Source organism: Dipodomys ordii, unplaced genomic scaffold (assembly GCF_000151885.1).
Source record: "Dipodomys ordii isolate 6190 unplaced genomic scaffold, Dord_2.0 Scaffold167, whole genome shotgun sequence".
NCBI classification, from domain to species: Eukaryota; Metazoa; Chordata; class Mammalia; order Rodentia; family Heteromyidae; genus Dipodomys; species Dipodomys ordii.
The window spans coordinates 254594-265896 of record NW_012267383.1 but is presented as its reverse complement, the minus strand read 5'-3'; the positions used below and the strand labels follow the sequence as shown (position 1 = coordinate 265896).

Genomic DNA, 11303 nt, shown 5'->3' with positions numbered 1-11303 from the left:
CTGTGGCTCAAGTGGTAGAGTGCTAGCCTTGAGCTGAAGAGCTGAGGGACAGTGCTCAGGCCCAGAGTTCAGGCCCCTTGACCAGACCCCCCCCAAAAAAAAATTCTGAGTAAAATTCCTAGGAATTAATGTCTCTTTCTGTCTTTGTAGATATTCAGATCACTGTACATTCTTCCTCTTAAGTGTTACAGTTTTGTTCTTAAACATTCAGTTCTGTTTCTATCTAACCAATGTTCTTAAACTTTTACATGGGAGAATTCTTTTAGAAATAGTTGCAGGCTGAATATCTTGTTGTCTAGCCCAATTAAGCTGCTGTTTGGAAGAGAGGTGGCAAAGAGCCTCGGGAGGGAAATGGGCAATAAGTGACTGCCCAAGATCGTCTTGTTCCAGTTACTGTTGGCCATCAAACATAACACCGTCACTCCCAGGAGAAGGAAGTCATGTGGCCAGAGCTTTGGCCAACTCACATTCATTCATCTTTTGAAGGTCATCTTAGAAAGCTTTGCCAGTGTGAAGTTCATTTCATGTAGACAAGACTGAAACTTTCTGTGTGTGTTCCCTGCTGTTTTCTATATAGAACCAAGCACCACATTTCTTGTCTTTTCTCTTTAGAGAGAAAAATGAGAATGTTTTCTCTTTCCTATTCCTTGACTATTTTATTTGGCTAAAAAGCCAAAATATAGTTAGAATCTGACTTTTACATTAAAATGATCTCAAAGTGTTTGTATATTTGCTTGCCTCCACACAGTTTGCTCACACTTCCCCCCCCCCTTTTTTTTTTGTTGGTCATAGGGCTTAAACTCAGAGTCTAAACACTGTCTCTGAGTTTTTTTTACTGAAGGCTAGCACTCTACCACTCAGAGCCACTTCTGGTTTTCTGGGAGTTAGTTGGATAAGAGTCTCACAGACTTTCCTGCCCAGACTGGCTTTGAACCATGATCCTCAGATCTCAGCCTTCTGAGTAGCTAGGATTACAGGTGGACATAGATACAGATCTGTATATACAATATCTGTGTATATATACTATAATATGAATATACTATATATGTATATATAGTATGTATGTATATATTATATATGGTATATATAGCATACTATATATACTGCATAATATAGATATCTGTGTCTACCTGTATAGCCATTTAGCTATGTAGTATATACATAGATATATATCCATGTGTATAGATGTATCTATATCTATGTATAGATATCTATATATAGATTCTATATAGTTATGTATAGATCTATATACTGATCTGTATATATTAAATATGTCATGATATTATATATTTTATGATGTAGTATAGATATGAAATAAATGTATCTATACACATATGTGTATAGATATGTTAAGATGTGTATAGATATGTGTATGCACATCTGTGTATATCATGAGATACATGTAGCTATACACATATGTGTAGATATATCTATACATTTATGTGTATATCAGTTGATTATGGTTATAATTTTTCAGCATATCATTACTGACCATTTAAAGTATCAAGTCCCACTGAGGAGTGCAAAGTCCCTATATAAAGGGACCATTGTCCTGAAAGCATGCAAGTGTGAGTTCTGTCCTTAAGTTAGTAAGTAGCTCTGTATCCCACCCAACATGCAGAGTCCAACCCAGATTTCCTCCTGAGGAAGAAAAGCAACATTAATTAACTTGGAAAGTCAGCAGTCAAGATGCTGCCTTGCTCAAACTATGACAGGGATCATCTGAGAACCTTTAGGAGTGTTTTGAATCTCTTAAGTCCTGCAGGGAAGGGTGATGGCCACATTCTGAGGATCATGGGGAGTTAATCATAAGGCATTGGTCCTTTTCTAGAAATGTATATGTAACGTGAATAATGGGATTTCTATAAGGTGTGTTTTAGTGCCCTTTTCCTCCACTGTCCATTGTGGAGCTGACATTTATGATAGAGACTATAGAAAGTTACAGAATGACAAAGGAGAAACAACCAGCAGGGAAGTGGTTTCACAATTAGGGTGGCTAGGGGCCTGTGGCTTATATTTGTAATCCTAGCCACTCAGGAGGCTGACAACTGAGGATCAAGATTCGAAGCCAGCCTAGGCAGACCTCAGAGGCTGTTTTCTCCAATTAACCAATAAAAACCTAGAAGTGGAATCATGACTCAAGTGGCAGAGCACTGGCCTTGAGCAACAAAGCCAATCAAAGCTGGCACGAACAGCTTCACACTAGCAAAGCTTTCTAAGATGACCTTGGCCAAAGCTCCTGCCACATGACTTCCTTCTCCTGGGAGTGACTGTGTTATGTTTGATGGCCAACAGTAATTGGAACAAGATGATCTTGGGCAGTCACTTATTGCCCATTTTCCCCCAAGGCTCTTTGCCACCTCTCTTCCAAACAGCAGCTTAATTGGGCTAGACAACAAGATATTCAGACTACAACTATTTCTAAAAGAATTCTCCCATGTAAAAGTTTAAGAACATTGGTTAGATAGAAACAGAACTGAATGTTTAAGAACAAAACTATAACACTTAAGAGCAAGAATGTATAGTGATCTGAATACCTGTAAATAGGATTATATCCTACCTACTTGGGAGGCTGAGATCTGTGACTGATGGCTCAAAGCCAGCCAGTACAGGAAAAGTCCCAGTTAATCAGCAAAATGCTGGAAGTGGAGCTGTGGCACAAGTAGCAGAGCAGTAGCCTTGAGCAAAAATGTCCAGGGACAAGCCTAAGCCCTGAGTTCAAGCACACACACACACACACACACACACACACACACACAATAATAAAGCCAAGCAAGACTGAGGCCGTGAGTTCAAGACACAGTTTTAGCACAAATAAAAACAATGAGTAGGGTGAATAGTGTCACATGCACATATTGGGATGTTCTGAGTATCCATTGGTGTTTTGTGTCTTGATAATGCCAGGAAGCATGGTATGAGCCAAAGACCAGGCAAGAAGGATCCAAAATCAAACCTTAGAAGAGTGTACAATTAGATAACTCAAAGCGCTGTTGTAAATACTTCCCATGTGTGTATTGCAGATGATTTCTCCTGATGTACAAGAGTTGACTGCTCAGCTAGTGTGGGAGCTTGGATACTCAGTCTCCAATAAGTAGTACAGAGAGTAATTTATGTGTTTGTGCCAGTACTAGGTCTTAAACTCCAGGCCTTGTGCCTTTGCTTGGCTTTTTCACTGAAGACTGATATTCTATCACTTGCCATACCTCCATGTCCAGCTTTTTACTAGGTAATTAGAAATAAAAGTCCATGAAATTGTTTTCCTGGGCTGGTATTTAATGGGGATTCTCAGATCTTAGCCTGTTGAGTAGCTAGTAGTACAGGTGTGAGCCACCACTGCCCAGCTCTTTCCTTTATTTTCCTGTTTATTGATCTTGTGTTATCTTTCCTTGCAGTTCAACAACATGTTGCTGTACTGCGTGCCCAGATTCAGCTTGGTGGGCTCAAAATTCACAGTTAGGACCAGAGTTGGCATTGATGGGATGAATATCATAGAGACACAGAATGAAGAGTATCCCCATACTTTCCAGGTGTCTGGGAAAGAGAGGACGCTGGAACTGCAGGCCAGGTGAGCAAACTTTCTATTCCTGTCCCAGCTTTCTGCACTATCAGAATAAATGCTAGGACAGGATGATGTTGAGGTTTCTCTCCCCATGAGTGAATGCCTTTTCCTCTGGCATCCTCAGAGGATTTAAACAGAGAGCTGGGAGGTCTTTCCCATTATTTCACTCCTAGAGCCATGCAGACAAACATACAATCAGAAAACTCTTTAGAATGGCAAGGTACTCACAGCATGAGGTTGATGGAGTCCAGTTAGAATTTGTGGGTGTGGGTGCGTGTGCACACACACACCAGACACCCGTGCCTCACACCTGTAATCCTAGATGTTCCTGAGGCTAAGATTTGAGGACTGCAGTTGGAAGTCAGCTGGGCAGGAATATCCAAGAGACTCTTATCCCCAATTAATCACCAAATTATCCCCAATTAATCACCAAAAAAGCTGGAAGTTGAATTGTGGCTCAAGTGGTAGAGTGCTAGCTTTGAACAAAAAAGTTCAGGGACAGCTCCCAGGACCTGAGCTTAAGACTCAGGACTAGGGGAAGAAAAAAAAGTGTGTGTGTGTGTGTGTGTGTGTGTGTGTGTGTGTGTGTGTGTGTGTGTGTTGGTACTGAGGCTTGAGCTCACTCTCCCTTTACTTTTTTTGCTCAAGGCTGGCACTCTACAACTTTAGTCACACTTCCTTTTCCAGCCTTGTGCTGGTTGTAGATAGGGTCTTAAGGACTTACACCTGAGCTGTCTTCAAACTTAGATCCTCAGATCTCATCCTCCTGAGTAGCCAGGCATACAGGTATGGGCCACCTGCACTGGCTCTAAGGTTTCTTGATTTGCCTAAAGGAAGACTTAAGCCCTTCTGTAAGCTAGTTGGGGCTCATTGGAACTTTCTTAAGAATATACTATTCCAGTTAGGATTAGAAACATGGTCATTCTTCCTTAAGTTTCTTTTTTTTATTTTTTATATTGTGAAAATACTGTACAGAGGGGTTACAATTACATGGGCAAGATAATGAGTACATTTCTTATCAAGCATTGTAGCCACCTCCTTTGTTTCCCCTTCCCATCCATTCCCATCCTCCCCCCGACCCCCTAATCCTTCCCACCTCCCCTTCCTTAAGTTTCTTTTCTTTCTTTCTTTCTCTTTTTTTTTTTTTTTTTGGTTGTGGGACTTGAACTCTAGGCCTGGGCGCTGTCCCTTAGCTCTTCAGCTCAAGGCTAGTGCTCTACCATTTGAGTCACAGTGCCATTTCCAGTTTTCTGAGTGGTTTATTGGAGATAAGAGTCTCACGGACTTTCCTACCCAGGCTGGCTTTGAACCGCATTCCTCAGATCTCAGCCTCCTGAGCAGCTAGGATTACAGGCATGAGCCACCGGTGCCTGGCTTTAATTTTCTTATTTATTTCAGTGAGCTGCAAGTTATATTTATGATAATATGGTGCTATCGTAAATCTGAATTAAGTGACTATAGTCTATCTGGTCTACAATGGCTCCCAAAAATGGAGATAAATAGGGAAGGCTCAAGAAAGGATTTCTTCAAGGTTTCTTTACCTTCATCAAGAAGATTTATCATGGGCTGGGAAGGTGGCTCAGTGGTAGAGCGCTTGCCTTGCATGCTCGATGCCCTGGGTTCAATTCCTCAGCACCACATAAGCAAAAAGAAAAGCTAGAAGTGGCACTGTGGCTCAAGTGGTAGAGCGCTAGCCTTGAGCTGAAGAGCTGAGGGACAGCGCCCAGGCCCAGAGTTCAGGCCCCATGACCAGACCCAAAAAACAAACAAAAAAAAAGAATTTCAGAAGGGATGTGAAGGGGAAACAAAGGAGGTGGCTACAATGCTTGATAAGAAACGTACTCATTACCTTGCCCATGTAATTGTAACCCCTCTGTACAAAAAACAACAACAACAACAAAAAAGAATTTCACAAACTTGCCTGCCTGGGCTGACTTTGACTTGTGATCCTCAGATTGCAGCCTCCTGAGTAGCTAGGATTACAGGTGTGAGTCACTGGCAAATCTGCATTTTTAAAGCCTCTTAGGTATTGCTAATGAAAGTTAGGCTCAGCTACAATATGTACACATTGTTCTTGATGAAAGTTTATCATATAGTGAGTCTTTTGTTGTTTTTGTGTATATGCCAGTACTAGGACTTAAACTCTTGGCCCCACTGTCCCTTAGCTTTTTTGCTGAAAGGTAGTGTTCTACCACTTGAGTAAACAGTTCTACTTTGGCTTTTTAGTGGTTAATTGCAGATAAGAGTCTCAGATATGTCTACCCAGGCTGGCTTTAACCCTTGATCCTAAGGTCTCAGTCTCCTAAGCAGCTAGGATTTCAGGCACGAGCCACTGGCGCCCAGCTAAGGGTTTTAAAATGACTAATGCGATTTTGTAATGTTTTCTTTAAACTCTCTGCTCACTTTAGAAACAGAAGGTCTGTGGGAGCTTAACTTTACAACATCACATGCTAGAACCTGTTCAGCGGATTCCACGGTATGAGATGCTTCTTAAGGACTACCTAAGAAAATTGCCTCCTGACTCTCCAGACTGGAATGATGCAAAAAGTAAGTGTTTTTTATATTTTACATCCCTCACTCCATTATAGGATAACCAAACTTACTTGTGGGTCCAGTATTTGATCATTTCTTTGGTCAGATATTGCTCTCAAAATAATTACACTAGAAATTATAATTGTCATCTCAGTCAGGCAAGCCACTTTCCATAATCCAAGTCACAGGTTGGGAGTAGTGCAAATCACATTTCCTGCTCTGAGTTCACATTAATCACTAACTGAAATATAAAACTGCAGACCTAGAGACATCTGAAACAGCAATATACAATTACCTTCTCCCAGAAAGAGCACAATCATTTGAAATCACAAGTGCTGCTGTTTTAATTAGATAGGTTGATGCAGAGCAAGAAAGCTAGGATGACATTTATCCTGTAAAAATAACCTATGCAGAGTTGGCCTTACCTACCCTAAGATAAAACAGGAAACGATGCCTTTTATTGTCTAATGACATTGTCCTCAAGAAAATTTACTCCAATTACTAGTTTGGTTTTTTTTTAAATCAGGTTGAAATGAAAGTGACTAGTGGTTTTGTTTTGTTGTTGTCATTGTTGTTGTTGTTGTGTGTGCCTGTCCCTGGGTGTAAACTCAGAGGCTGGAAGCTGTCCTTGAGCTTTTTTATTTAATGTTTGTACCCTACTACTTAAGCCACTGCTCTACTTCTGACTTTTTGGTGGTTACTTGGGAGATAAGAATCCTTTGGGTTTATCTGCTCTGCTGACTCTGTACCGAGATCCTCAGACCTCAGCCTCCTAAGTAGATAGGATTACCTGTACAGGTATGAGCTACTAGGTTTTAAGGGGGGGGGGCGGTTGTTTTGTCTTTGTTTTTGGTATGAAGGCTTGAACTCAGGACCTGTTTTTGTAAGTTGCTTTTGGTTTAAGAAAAGAGGAGCAGAAAACGTTATCTTTGGCCTGGGAGCCATTTTCTTGTTTTGGAAGTAGAAGGTCTCCAGTATGTTTCACTCACCATCCAAATGACTCAGTGACCACAGAAATATCTCTTTCCCCTTTCTCCCATATGGTTGTGAATTTTACTTCCCATCTTCCTCTTGCCTTCTACTTTCTGGGAATTCTGCCACATCCCCATTTTCCACTCATCTAGCCTGAGTGCTAGGCTCTAGTGGCAGAGCTATCAGTAGATTAGAGGTGGAATCATGGATTCCTTCCAAGGATCACTTGGTCAGTGGCCCCATCCCTTCTTACAGTTTCTCCCTCTTTCTTGGACTCTATATTTGGTACAGGATTGCACAGAATTGCCCACATCTGGATAGTTCTCAAACATGTAGATGAAAAGGCTGTATTTTTCCTATATGATACCCTTTATCAAAAATGAAAATGCTCCAGGCACTGTTAGTTCATACCTAAAATCCTAATTACTCAGGAGGCTGAGATTTGAGGATCCCAGTTTGAAGCCAGACCAGGCAGAAAGTCCATGAGATTTACTCCAATTAGCCAGCAAAAAGCCAGAAGTGGAACTGTGGCTCAAGTGGTAGAGTACAAGCCTAGAGCAGAAAAGTAAGGGATCGCAAAGTCTCTGAATTCAAGCCCCAGTACTAGCACAAAACCAAAAAAAAATTTCTTAAGAAAGTTATGGATAAAGTAGGACAATTTATTGCTCTTTTTGCCTTCCTCTTGCTACTTACACATAAAGTTCTAAAGAAATAAAAAAAGAGCTTCTAGAGACCTAAAAACAGAAGGGGCAGGAGCAGAGTGCAAAGACAGCAAATGTAGGCCAGAAGCCATGGGTTGTTGTGGTAACGGAGTTAAATAGGCCAGTATTTGCAAGACGGAAAGGAAGTGAAACAGGATTTAGAACTAAGACTTATTCCTTTGGATTGATCCAACAGCAGCCCTTGACTTCCTCTGCAGTGGCTGGAACTCCTACAATGCCTCTGGCAAAGAATTTCTTCCCTGGCTGGATGCTAGTAACTCATACCTATAATCCCAGCTAGTCAGGAGGCTGAGATCTAAAGATCTCATTCAGAACTAGTCTGAGCAGACAAATCCTAGAGACTCTATCTCTAATTAACTACCAAAATGAAAGAACTGGAGGTCTGGCTCAAATGATAGAGGGCTGATCTTGAGTGGAAAAAGCTAAGCAAGAGTTCAAGACTGAGTTCAAGCCCTAATACTATACAAAAATAGAGAGAGAGAAAAAGTTCCTATTCCCCAGCCTAGAACTGTCACATATTTTCCCACATGAAGTTTGGTTATGCTTAGTAATTTTCCAAAGAAAAATGTAATATATTATTTACTACCTTTGAAATGTGGCCAAACTTTGAGTCAAAAGACTTAGATTTCATTGAGATCCAGTATCATATGATGACCCTGGACCAACTGATTATGATCTTGGTAAAGTTACTTGTTCCTCACTTCTTTCATCTACCAAACAGAGCTAATGTCACTGTAAGACCATTTAAGGTTGTATAAGAACTAATTAGTATACAGTAAGCCCTGTTAGGTCCCCTAGGGGAGATGGTTCATGCGTGCTTGAAACTGTACATTGTGCTTGTTAATTTTTTTCTAAGACCTATGATGGACCAAGTATGGCCTGTGAGCCTATTTTTTTTTCCTTTTATATGGAGCTGCCTAATGTTTAAGTACTCACTCCTCTTACAAAGTTTTGAAAGTAATCCAGTTTGTAAAGTGGAAGTTGCTGCTATTCCCCTGGTATTTCAGATTTCTTTTTATTTTGGTGGATAAGTTACTCAATTACTCACTAGCACAGGAAGTACAAAGCATATTTATTTCATTTTCTTTTTTTCCCATTTAGAATCACTTGAAATTATTTCTACAGCAGCAAGCCATTCTAATAGCGCAATAAGAAAAATGGTAAGTGGTTTACAGAGGAGACAGGAACCTTCTGGACAGACAATTGTTAATGACATAGCCTAATACTGTCTGTAGGTTTGAACCTAGTCAACAGAGGTGAACCAAAAAAACGTTTGCAAAGTATGTCTAGTGTTCTCTGGAATAAGCCTCTCTCTCTCTGGTTTTCTGGTTTCCTTTTGTTGATGCATTTTATATAAAAATGCATCAGCCAGACACGGATGGCTCAGGCCTTTATTCATAGCTACTCAGGAGGCTGAGATCTGAGGATCACAGTTTGAGGCCAGCCCAGGAAGGAAAGTCCATGAGACTCTTATCTCCTATTAATCACCCAAAAAGCTGCAAGTGGAGCTGTAGTATAACTGGTAGAATGCTAGTCTTGAGCAAAAAAAGCTCATAGACAACAGCTAGACCATGAGTTCAAGCCTTAGGATTAGCACACATGTGCCACACACACACACACACACACACACACACATCTGCTTATTCCCCACTCCTCTATTATGCAGATTGTAGTCACAATGATAGTACTGTTCAGGTTACTAAGGTAAAAAACTTCCTTATAGTTGATCTTGCTTTATTTTGTTTTAATTTCCCAGGAGAACCTGAAGAAACTCTTGGAGATTTATGAAATGTTGGGAGAAGAAGAAGACATTGTAAATCCTTCTAATGAACTAATAAAAGAAGGACAGATCCTCAAACTCGCTGCTCGGAACACCTCAGCACAAGAACGCTACCTTTTCTTAGTGAGTATTGAATACAGTGACAGAAAATTCCTGAGAAAACATTTTCTGAAAGCACCATATACATCCTGGAAAAGTAGGATGCTTTGCTTGCTCCTCAGAGTTGGTACCACTAACTTGGTTTAGTTGGCCCTGTCAGGATTCCGTGTGAGAATATTCTTTTTTTTTCCTTTTTTCTTTTTTTTTTTTTTTGGCCAGTCATGGGGCTTGAACTCAGGGCCTGGGCACTGTCCTTGTGCTTCTTTATTTAAGGCTTAGACCCTACCCCTTGAGCCACAGCACCACTTCTGGCTTTTTCTATTTATATGGTACTGAGGAATTGAACCTTGTACTTCATGCATGCTAAGCAAGCACTCTATCACTGAGCCACAATCCTAGCCCCCATATGAGAATATTTTAAGTAACTGATTTGTTTTCTATACTTAATGGTAAGAATCTGCTAAGTAGCACATAGTAAAGTCAACTTAGCCTTTCTGCAATCGTAGCCAACAGTGAAAGAATGGTATGCTTTCTGAAGCCCTCTTTTTTGATGATTTTAATTGTCTCTTTTCTTTCATTCTTTTTTGTTGTTGTTTGTTTTTGTGCCAGTACTGGAGGAACTCAGGACCTCACAGTCTTGCTTTTCTTTTTCACTCAAAGCTGGCACTTGAGCCATACCTCCCCTTCCAGCTTTTAGCTGGCTAATTGTAATTAAGAGTCTCTCAGATTTGTTTGTATGGGCTTGGAACCTCAATCCTCATATCTCAGCCTGATGAGTAGCTAGGATTACAAGCATGAGCCACCAGTACCCCTCTCTTCCTTTCATTCGTGTGTGTGTGTGTGTGTGTGTGTGTGTGTGTGTGTGTGTGTGTGTGTTGGTCCTGGGGATTGAACTCGGGGCCCAGGCAATGGTCATGAGCATTTTTGTTCAAGCCTTTACCACCTGAGCCACAGCTCTACTTCTGGATTTTTTGGTGTTAATTGGAGATAAGGGTCTCATGGGTATTCCTGCCTAGGCTGGCAGGAACCACGATCCTCAGATCTCAACCTTATGAATAGCTAGTATTACAGACGTGAGCCACCAGTGCCCAGCTTCTCCTTTCATTCTCAGGCTTATTGGACTCATTTTCTGGATATTTGACAACAGACTGTATCCTTTGACAATAGTTTTAATCCTCTGCAGTCAACTATTTTTAATTGGGGCTGGTAAGGTGGCTCAGTGGTAGAGCGCTTGCCTTGCGTACATGAGGCCCTGGGTTTGATTCCCCAGCACCACATAAGCAAAGAGAAAAAAAGCCGGAAGTGGTGTTGTAGCTCAAGTGGTAGAGCGCTAGCTTTGAGCTGAAGAGCTGAGGGACAGCGCCCAGGCCCAGAGTTCAGGCCTCATGACTGGACCCAAAAAAAAAAAACTATTTTTAATCATTATTGGTTTTTTAAAAAGCCCAACAACTGTACAGTTAAGATTGTAAAACTTGGGGCTGGGAAGGTGGCTCAGTGGTAGAGTGCTTGCCTTGCAATACATGAGGCCCTGGGTTCAATTCCTCAGCACCACATAAGCAAAAAGGAAAAAAAAAGCCGGAAGTGGCGCTGTGGCTCAAGTGGCAGAGCGCTAGCCTTGAGCTGAAGAGCTGAGGGACAG

The 11303-nt window shown here is 41.1% G+C and overlaps 1 protein-coding gene across 1 annotated transcript in view; it reads left to right on the top strand.

The window, feature by feature from the left end:
* Positions 1-11303, top strand: part of Fgd4 (FYVE, RhoGEF and PH domain containing 4) — a 111808-nt gene that overhangs the window by 79054 nt on the left and 21451 nt on the right. The window contains exons 8-13 of the mRNA XM_013033410.1: positions 2349-2439; positions 3393-3560; positions 5968-6106; positions 8887-8945; positions 9542-9688; positions 10812-10870. Coding sequence (XP_012888864.1) covers positions 2349-2439; positions 3393-3560; positions 5968-6106; positions 8887-8945; positions 9542-9688; positions 10812-10870 — 663 coding nt within the window. The remainder of the gene's footprint in view (positions 1-2348; positions 2440-3392; positions 3561-5967; positions 6107-8886; positions 8946-9541; positions 9689-10811; positions 10871-11303) is intronic.